This window comes from Panicum virgatum, chromosome 9N (assembly GCF_016808335.1).
Source record: "Panicum virgatum strain AP13 chromosome 9N, P.virgatum_v5, whole genome shotgun sequence".
In the NCBI taxonomy this organism is placed as follows: Eukaryota; Viridiplantae; Streptophyta; class Magnoliopsida; order Poales; family Poaceae; genus Panicum; species Panicum virgatum.
In genome coordinates, this window is record NC_053153.1 from 57,159,509 (window position 1) to 57,169,823 (window position 10,315).

Below are 10,315 nucleotides of genomic sequence, written 5' to 3' on the forward strand. Positions count from 1 at the left end.
AATTGCCCCCCATGTTTCAATCCTGGCTCCGCCCCTGGTGACAGGAGGCGGCGGCGATGGTGGTGGACTGGTGGGTTCCTGTTATGTTCCGAACTGCTCCTTTCGATGTTCCGGTATGAGAGAATGAAAATTCCCGGTAGGGAATTAAATGATCGGGTCGGGAGGGGAAAAAATTGTGCATGCATGCAGTAGGTGAAGCAGGGTGGCCACAGGGCCAATTGCAGGGACCAGGGACAAGGCAAGATAGAAAAGTTTACTAGCACCTTCTCAATTTGCAGTGTTCCATTCTCTCGAAAAAATGCAGCGTTTCGTTTTAAGAAAAAATGTTTCAGCGCTACAAGTAATTATTTTTTGGCAAAAAACTCGCTTAGCTAAAAAAATCATTAGAAGACAAAACATAAGAAAAAAAATATTTATGTGTTGAATCTGTTACCTTAAATAGCTCATCTAGAGGAGATGGGTATAATTTTTACAAGTTAGCTTTTTTGATAAAAGTTTTTTACATTTAAACATCCTAACAGTTTGAATTGCAGGAATAAACTCTTGCTACGATGCCAAAAATACACGTTACGGTGCCAAGGATCCACCCGTGCGAGCTGGGGTTATGCGAGCAACCAAACAGACCCATAAACCATACTCTCTCTCTCTCTCTCCAAATATACGACGTGTAGGATGAATAATTAGTTTAAAAATAAAACTAACTAGTTTGTGTAATAAATGTTTTAAAACAAAGAGCTTAAAGGGCTGATTGGTTGGGTGTACGATGGCTCAGCCAGGCTCTCCCGATGCAGCCTACAGTTGTTTGGTTGCTTGGAGACCGATACGAGCCTTGCTCTGCATATGCAAGAAGCACCAACGAGTCTGGCGAGAATGAAGTCCGTTTCCCACGGGCCAGACTGTCCGGATGCAGGTGGCCATCGGCTAATGATGGTATTAACCAGATGATTAGAATATATTAATTAGTATTAGTATTTTAAAAGATAAAATAATGTAAATTATTTACTATCAAAATATAACAATATAAAATAAACATTATAATGATACTTGTTTATAATATTCCTCTCGTACAATATGTTTCGTGCGTACAACCAAACAACATGTAGAGCTGTGCTAGCTGGAACCTGGCTCCCAAATACGAGTCAAGCTAGGCTGAGAAAGAAACCAATCACCTCTAAAGCCTGGCTTCCAGATACGAGTCGGGCTAGGATGAGAAAGAAACCAATCACCCTCTAAAAAAGTTGTTTTGCATCATGTATATATATACCGGCCTTAGCATATAGACACCACGACTCCCTAGAAAATGAATGATGCGGATTTTCATGAAAACATTGGTAATATATATGGCGGATCCAGCGGTAGGTCTAGGAGGCTCCAACTCTCCTAGAGCTCCACAAATAATGGAGCTTCCTTGAGATCCTCCTCTATTTTTTAAGAGAAAGAAGAAAGAAGAAAGGAGAAAGGAAGGAAGAAGAAAAGAACGAAGAAAAGGAGAAAATGGGCTCTCTTAGGCCGTGTTTAGATCTCTTGCCCAAAAAAATTTAAAAAAGAATCTTGGTAATTTAGAGTACTAAATGAAGTCTATTTACATTTTTTGTATGCATGAGTTGTAAATCGTGAGACGAATCTAATGAGCCTAATTAATTCATGATTAATCTATAATTAGTGAATGATTATTGTAGTATCACTATTGCAAATCATAGATTAAGTAAAGCTCATTAAATTCGTCTCGCGATTTACAACCCATCCGAGCAACAAGTTTTGTAAATAGACTTCATTTAATATTTTATACATATGTCCAAATATTTGATATGACATTTTTTGATGTAAAAATTTGGAATCTAAATAGAACCTCAGTTTCGTGGTACCCTGTACGACGTACTATACGTCAATGCCCGAATGGAAGAGATCCTGTCCGTCCATCTCGTTGCCTCTACCGCCGTTGCCACTTGCCAGGAACAATGACTCAGCAGGCACGGGTGGCTGACGATGATCTGACGGGCGATGGCCGTAGCTGGTCGGAGGCTCACGGTCACGGGATCACTACCAGGGTTCTCCTTTTCGTTTTTGGACCGAATCCCGCCATCCGGCGGAAACGGAATTCCGGGCGAAATTTCGCTAAATTTCGGTAATTCCGACCGAAATGGGTTTTTGAATTCGAAAAACGAAATTTCGTTGCATTCCGACCGGAATTTCGGTTTTCCCGACCGGAATTTCGGTAATTTTGACCGAAATTTCGGTTTTGTCACCGTAAAATGACGCAAATTAACAGAAAATGATGTGTACATATGGAAAAATTGAAAATTTTGGCAAAATTTCCCCTGATTATGTGTATATTGACAGTTTATAATGCATAACATATATATAACTCCACAAAACAATGACAAATACACCATTTAACACATAACTCATGTCCAAAGTCCACACAGACAACGTAATACATCCAAAGTCCATTACAATTATTACACATAACTCATGTCCAAAGTCCACACATAGAACGCAATACATCCAAAGTCCATTAGAATTATTACAATCCAAAGATACAAAAGAGGCAAAGGCATAGTCCAGAATAATCCATGTAGCATATTCTCTGCATTTAAATATTTATGTGAAATAAATTAAATAAGTAGAGGAAGCAAAACGTATAGATAATTTCTGTTGATAGGATAAGTACCTGCATTCTTCAGTCCTCAAATCTCTCTCCCGGTGGTCCCTCATACGGCTCGTCTGTTGGTGGCAAATACACGTACGTAGGTGGGTGATGTTGCAACTGTGGAGCTCCATATGGTAGGTAGCCGTGATAATCCAAATAAGGCAATGCTGCAACTGCCTGCGGAAGTGGCGGGTTCACCACCCCTGGTGGTGGCCACAGAAAGCCCCCTGCAGGGGGAGAAGTACTGTAAGGGTTGTAGTACTGACCACTGGAGGCAGAGTTGGAGCTATCTTCATCATATGCAAGTGGGGCCTGTCGACCATGTCGACTTGTCGATGTTGTTTGTCGTTGTGAAGTAGGTGCTCCATGATCTGTATCTTGTGTTGCATGGGTGAAGTCCTCCTCTCCAGTGAACCTTATAGTAGGAGATATACGATAACCACCACTTTCGCCATCACCATCATCATCATCATCACCATCATCATCACCATCACCATCACCATCACCATCACCATCACCATCACCATCACCATCACCATCATCATCATCATCATCATCATCATCATCACCAATGTCCTCACCACCACTAGGCTCAGGTGTGGTATCGTCACTACCTAACTCCTCCTCAGTGCGTGGTTTCTTCCCTTTTCTCATTTCGGGACCAATCTTAGTCTTCCTTTTTCCCAGATGTGTGTCCCCAATTGTTTCTTCGGCCCATGTCTCCACATCTTCATCGTGACCATGAGAAGAGCCTATGTCAGTGAACATCTGGCTCGGCAATGGAGTGTCAGTGAAGTCTGAGTCTTCATCAAATGCTGGGTCTCCATTGGACCTTGAAAGCTTCATCCAATTTTGAATTGCTGATGACTGCCGGTACAAAGAAAGATCCATGAAACTGCTAACTGGATCATAGTCATATGGATCGGCCCCTCTAGTAGCACGTTGCAGACGCAAGCGGAGGTTGTAGTTCACAAAGACCAATTTATCCAATTTCTGGTGGCTCAACCTATTGCGCAGTTTGGTGTGGATGTAAGCAAAGGTGCTCCAGTTCCTTTCACATCCACTAGAGGCTGCACACTGCGACAACAAGCGTCGAGCGACCCTTTGCAACACTGGTGTATCTCCCCCAAATGTTGCCCACCAAGCAGCTGGTGAAGTTTTCCGGTCAATGGCCATTCGCCTAGCAATGTCACTAGAGAACTCACCTTGCTTCGTCCTGAATATTTCAAATTCCTGCAATGCAATTGCTGCTGAATTAGTATTCAACATTTTCTCCAGACCGTTACGCATTACTGCCATGACTGTCTGTGATGTGCCCAAACTGTACTGCACGTAAGGGTTAAGAGCACAAGCAGTGGCCATATATGTGCCTGACATCACTGTGTTCATCCTTGCATCTATCACAGCCATGATCTTTTCAAACCGGGGGTAGTCATTGCTGAACTTGCTGGCATATGTTTGCCTCATGTTTTGATACTCCATTGTCACCTCACTCAAATTAGGTGTCTTGTCTGTGTCAGCAAATCTCAAAAACATGTACAGAGGCTCAACATCATTGATCACATACTCCATATTCGCCCACCATTGAAGACTTGTGATGCATTCGTAAATGTACCTTCCAGTTTCACTTTTGAAGTGGCGGGACCGTCGGAACTCAGGTGACACTACATGCTTTCAAGGAACATGTAGTTGGTCCCAAATTTTGTTACATTCCACTTGACCAACTCTCCTCCGATGGCTTCCCTCATCATGCTGTGTAAACTGTTGGAGTTGTAGAGCCAGCTGCAAATTCGTTGCGCGCTTCGAATACAAGCATCATGCTCCGGCCACTTCCCTATGTCCTTCAGCATAAGGTTGATGGTATGGGCAAGGCAAGGCTGCCATGCAATGGTAGGGAACTCATGACATATAATTTTGCAGGCTTTTTTGTAGTTCGAACCATTATCCGTGACAAGCTGAATCACATTGTGAGGCTCCACTTTCATGACCACTGCTCGTATCTCCTGCACAACATTGCCAATGTGATATGCGTATGGTCCTATATTTTATGCCAAGGTGAGAACAATGCTTCGATACATGGACATACCTTCAACAAGTATTGATGGTCCTGTATTTTGTCGGACGCATTGATGGACTTCAAAAAATACATGGTGCCACCGCTATACACCAAGAAATTAATGACCGAGTTACGCATAGGCCCCGTCCACGAATCACACATGATCGTGACTCCACATTCATCCCACTCGTTCTTCCACTTCTCTATCTCTTTCTCTATCTCCTTCACATTCTCATCCAAATATTTTCCATCTATCTCCCTCCCTGATGGTATTTTGATTCCAACACCTGCGGTCATAGAAGAGAAAGCATTAAGATCACAATGAAGGATATGTAATGTAGCTCAAAATATACATTGTTACCTTGTTTCTGGGTCTCCACGATCGCAGCTTTAAAGTATGGGTCATCGACTTTCCGGCCGGGAATACCGACAGCATGGCACGCCTTCGCCCATGCCCTCCCTAGAAGCTCTCTTGATGTCCTCCCCTTGACAGTCCATGGGCCGGTATCAATCCTTTGCTGCCGTGGACCACTGCTCAACCCTAGATGGTAGTCCCTAACCCTCTCGGGGACTTGTGACTGGCTCCTTCTGAACATCGAAGGCAGCGGTCCACCACTGCCTCCAACACCACCACCCGATCCGCCACCCCTATCATATCGTGGCCCAGCTTGCTGCATAAATTCATACTCTTGGCGGGACTGGTGTAAGGCCGCTTGTAGTTCTGCATCCTCGTCGAGCCCCTGGCCTTCCTCTTTCTCTAGATCAATGTGCGGCCTCCTTGCAGATTGGTCCCTCAGGAGCTTTTCTCGGGCCCTTGCTTTAGCTCTAGCCTTGTTCCTGTCCAACTGCTCACTAAAGAAGGCCTTAACTTCGGCTGGAACCGAAGGGCAGTCCTTCACATCTTTCCCCCTATGTGCCAAATGCTCTTTGAACCTTGTTGCTCCTCCCCCACTCTTCTCCTCCCTGCAATACTTGCATTTGAAACCACCCCTGATCTTTTGGCCATGCTCCCACACTAGGTCTGGCATTGTCCTACAATTACAGAAAAATAGTAAGGTGTAAGTTCATGAATAACACATGAAGTAGCAACTCATGTTCTTTTTGATGAATACCTACTAACAACCCATGAATATCACATAAACTAACAATTCATTAAAACTACCAATTCATACATTGAGACTAACATGAAAAAATTCATACATATCAACTAACTGATTTTTTCTATGCTTTCTATGTCACTTGGTCTCTAGAATCTCAAATCAACTAACTTAGATCGACATCAACAAGCATCAACATAAAAAAAACCTTCTCATACCTTAGTTCCCGGAGCCGAGGCGAAATCCGGTCGGTTTCACCGGTTTTCCGCCGAAACCGCACCGAAATCCGCCCGGATTACGGATCCATTCCGACAGCGTCTCCAGGGAACGGTATCCGCTACACCCCGCCCGGATTTCGCCGCCTTTCCGCCGAAATTTCGGTGCGGGGAGGCGAAAATCGCCGCCGGCGGCGGAGGGGACCAGAGAGGAGAACGTGGTGGGGAAAAAAGAGCTCGGGCGACCGTCACCCCTCACGCTGACGAGCAGATAAGGTATACCTTGTTAACGGGTTAACGGGTCCACTCATCGTTAACGGGTCCGAACTCATTTAGTGATTTTAACCAATCAAATCAACTTATATTTGAACGATTTCAAGTGATAGTCGCTCAAAAATGCACCTAGTTTTTTATCATAATTTTTTCATATTTTTTTTTACAAATTTTTTTGAATTTTTGAATTTTGAAACGAAATTCACCGAAAAGTAGCGAAATTTCTCTTCCCGGTAACTAGCGGAAACGGAATTTTTTCCGGAATTTCGCCGAAATTCCGCCGAAATTGTGAACCTTGATCACTACTGGTGCGTGGCATTTGGCAGTACCCGGCGCGTGTTCTTCTAGCTGCTAGCTAGTACAGACGTACAGTACTCCGTATTTGTTTTCCTGTCTCCCTCTGCCTTTTGTCCCGGTTCAACGACTAGCCGAGCCAGCGGGGAACAGGGGACTTTTGTCCCGGTTGGAGGCACCAACTCGGATAAAAAATTCCTCTTTTATCCCGGTTGGTGGCTCCACCCGGGACAAAAAACCAAGTTCTTTTATTCTGGTTGGTAACACCAAACCGGACAAAAGAGTGATCATTTTATCCCGGTTGGTGGCACCAACACGGATAAAAGACCCCTTTTTGTCCCGGTTGGTGTTACCAACCCGGACAAAAGGCACATCCACGTGACAATTCAAAAAGAAGTTATTCTATATTGAGTCACATGTACTACTTAGACGAGTTAGCAAGAAAACCATGCACTAGACAAAGAGGTCTTGGGATTGAATCCCGCGGGGTGCAAAAGTTTTATTTTACCGTGTGGGATATTTTGTCCCGGTTCTGCCACCCGGAACAAAAGCCTCCAGACTTTTGTCCCGGAAGATGAATCCCGATTACAAAACCGAGACAAATGGCCCTATAGAACCGAGACAAAAGGTCATACAAAACCGAGACAAATGGCCCTATAAAACCGAGACAAAAGGTCATTTTTGTAGTAGTGGGTGATAGTCCGTCCAAAACCACGCACGCGTGTGTCCACGTCGGAGACGTAAAAACAAGAGAGGAATTTCGATATTTGGCATCGAATTCGCAGGCCTCACCTCTCTTGACATTAAATTCGCAAGTCTTTCAAAATATGACATTGGACATGCGAATTCTTTCGAAACAGAGGTTTTCGACTTTTTTTCATGATTTCGCGAATTTCCATTATCTTTTCCCTTTTCTGAGCACATGAAGTACCCAAAATACCCCTGACCCTAGATCGATTGGATCAGAATCGATCCCCCTCTCTGCCGGGCTCTGTTCTTCCGTTCTTCATCCTGTGGTCTCGTCACCTCGTCGCCGGGGGCTGAAGGCCGGCTGCCGCCGGAGAGCCGCCGAGCTCCGCCGCCTGGCCCCGCAGAAGCTCCGCCGCCCGCTCGCCCGTCTGCCGCAGGAGGTCCGCCGGTAGCCCGCCCGCCGCTCTGTTCATCTCTCTCTCTCTCTCTCTCTCTCTCTCTCTCTCTCTCTCTCTCTCTCTCTCTCTCTCTCTCTCTCTCTCTCTCTCTCTCTCTCTCTCTCTCTGTGTGTGTGTTTCTTCTCCCTAACTGTCGTGGATCTCTCATCTCTCTCGTGCCTGGCGCTTGGTGTTGCTGCAGGGAGGGACGCCGCTCGGGCTCGGCGTGCTCGAAGGCTGTGGGAGCTCTGGCGGTCGCTTCTGCTCCAAGGCTGTTGGAGCGCCGCTTGTCGCTGGTGCTGGCTCCTGCGGCGGGTGCTCTGCGGCCAGCGCAGCGGCTGGCGCTCCTGCGGCGGGCAGGCGTCCTGGCTCGGGCGGGCGGCGCCTGTCGCGGATGGAGGCCTCAGGCCGAGCAAGAACAAGGCAGAGGTCACAGGAGAAAGAACACGGGAGATCGATTCCAATCAATTGGATAGGGTGAGGGTAGAAGGGGAAATTCAAGTGCTCAGAAAAGAAAAAAAAACATTAGTGAAATTTACGAAATCATGAAAAAGAGCCGAAAACCCTGTTTCGAAAGAATTCGCATGCCCGATGTCATATTTTGAAAAGCTTGCGAATTTAATGTCAAGAGAGGTGAGGCCTGCCAATTCAATATCAAATATCGAAATTCCTCAAAAAAAAAAGCTAGCGAGCGCCTGCAGGTTACAAAACCAAAATTAAAATAATACCCAGATATTTTTGGAAACTTTCGTCCTTCTCCAAGCTGCAAATAAAAAAAGTGCAAACTATTTTTAACCAGAAAAAGTATGTAACGCGGTTAAAATGGATACCACCAAGCTGCAAATAAAATAGACCTACCCAGTTACCACCTCTGTCACATGCATGGTGCACTATCTAATCACTCTGTTGTTCGTTTGGCTCAATCAGCCAGCAGTGCTTTTACGTTTACTGCCTTATTACGTTTACCTGTACTGTATAATCTCAAGGAAAAAAGTGTATAACAAATTAAATCCCACTATTTGGCAACTACTCCTGCCTTGTTACGTTTACTGAAAGGGACCGACACGAACTAACCCAGAAGAAAGTCAGGATATGGTATATCGGCATATGCTCTGCGTCGTAATCGTCAGTTGAGTACGAGTAGCACTAGTTATTAACGGAGCAAATTAAAACTCGGTCAGCATAAACCTGAAGCGGCCGGCTCTGAACTTGAAATTTCCGGGAAGCTCGGTTTCCCATTGCGAACATGCAATCTACATATTTGGCTGGCCCACCGGACCGGCCGGACGGCCGGAGCATGTTAATCATGCGGTCAATGGAGGCTTGATGAGCTTTATTTATCCCCTCTGTAATAAAACAATTTGATTTAGTGATGGTCCCAAAGAACAGTTTCTTCGACGTCACAGTGATCCGGTAGGAGCGTACGGTTGCCCGCTACTGCTGATTGGGCATTTGGTTTTATCCGTGGCAAAGTCAAACGGCGTCTGGGAAATATGAATAAAGCAGATTGGTCGACAAGGTACTCCATTCTAAATTATAAATCATTCCAAAAAATTTGAAGAGTAAAATTTTTTTAAATTTGACTAAATTTATATAACAAAATAATAACATTTATGATACCAATTAAGTATCATTAGATTCTTTGTTAGCTATATTTTCATAGTATATCTATTTGATGTCATAAATTTTTGTGTTTTTTTTTATAATTTTAGTTAAACTTTGAAATAGTTTGACTCTCCAAATTTTTTAAATGATTTATAATTTAGAACGGATGGAGTACTTACTTTTGAGTAGGTTTTGCGTTGGGTCCTGGGAGAGCTGGGCGGCGGAGGAAGGAAATAGCCAAGAGGCCCATCACGTTATCGCGAGGATGGATGCCACGAAGGCGATGCAAGGAGACACGTACTGCTCTGCTCGTCGAACCTGGACGGGTCACCGTTCGCTGGGGAGAAACGTACGAGCATTGAGCTTCATTCGTACTCTCTCCTTTTTAAATTATAAAGTCATTTTAAAATTTTTGAAGAGTCAAACCATCTCAAAATTTAACTAAAATTATAAAGAGAAATACAAAAATTTATAACATAAAATAAACATACTATAAAAATATAACTAACAAAGAATCTAATGATACTTAATTGGTATCGTAAATATTATTATTTTATTGTATAAATTTGATTAAATTTGAAAATTTTTGACTCTCCAAAATTCTTTAAATGGTTTATAATTTGAAACGGAGGAAGTAGCTCCTACTATATCATCAGATGGGCGCGGCACGCGACACGAACGCAGCAATGGGACGATCGATGATCCTATCGCGAACCTCGCCAGAGGAGGATGACGTACGGATGGAGCTTGGATTGGATGTGGGTGTGATGGGAGGAGGCCAATAATCTTCTCGATCCCCCATCCGAAAAGTCTGGTGTGTTTAGTTCACTTTGAATTTTGAAATTTTGGAAGAAAATATTTCAACATTTGAAGTATTAAATGTAGAGTAATCACAAAACTAATTATAGATCTCGTCTGTAAACTACGAGACGAATCTAATGAGTCTAATTAATCCATCAGTAGCATATATTTACTGTAGCTTTACTGTAGTAATTTAG

General features: G+C 43.9%; 2 protein-coding genes and 1 long non-coding RNA gene across 4 annotated transcripts; 1 reads left to right on the forward strand and 2 right to left on the reverse strand.

Moving 5' to 3' along the window:
* Positions 1–2,438: 2,438 nt before the first annotated feature.
* On the reverse strand, positions 2,439–4,311 carry LOC120690996. The gene is made up of 2 exons (XM_039973946.1): positions 2,672–4,311; positions 2,439–2,587 (listed from the first exon to the last, which is right to left on the reverse strand). The coding sequence occupies exon 1, from the start codon at positions 4,220–4,222 to the stop codon at positions 2,681–2,683; it is 1,542 nt and encodes a 513-aa protein (XP_039829880.1). The 5' UTR covers positions 4,223–4,311; the 3' UTR covers positions 2,439–2,587; positions 2,672–2,680.
* Positions 4,312–4,314: 3 nt separating this feature from the next.
* On the reverse strand, positions 4,315–5,999 carry LOC120689158. Its single transcript, XM_039971483.1, has 3 exons — positions 5,068–5,999; positions 4,737–4,993; positions 4,315–4,653 (listed from the first exon to the last, which is right to left on the reverse strand). The coding sequence occupies exons 1-3, from the start codon at positions 5,732–5,734 to the stop codon at positions 4,315–4,317; spliced, it is 1,263 nt and encodes a 420-aa protein (XP_039827417.1). The 5' UTR covers positions 5,735–5,999.
* A 1,289-nt stretch (positions 6,000–7,288) lies between these two features.
* On the forward strand, positions 7,289–8,489 carry LOC120691000. 2 transcript variants are annotated; one of them, XR_005682067.1, is made up of 2 exons: positions 7,289–7,723; positions 7,915–8,489. It is a non-coding gene; the product is annotated as an uncharacterized LOC120691000 (long non-coding RNA). The 2 variants fall into 2 exon arrangements; XR_005682066.1 differs by having other exon boundaries at positions 7,308–7,715.
* The last annotated feature ends 1,826 nt before the right edge of the window (positions 8,490–10,315 follow it).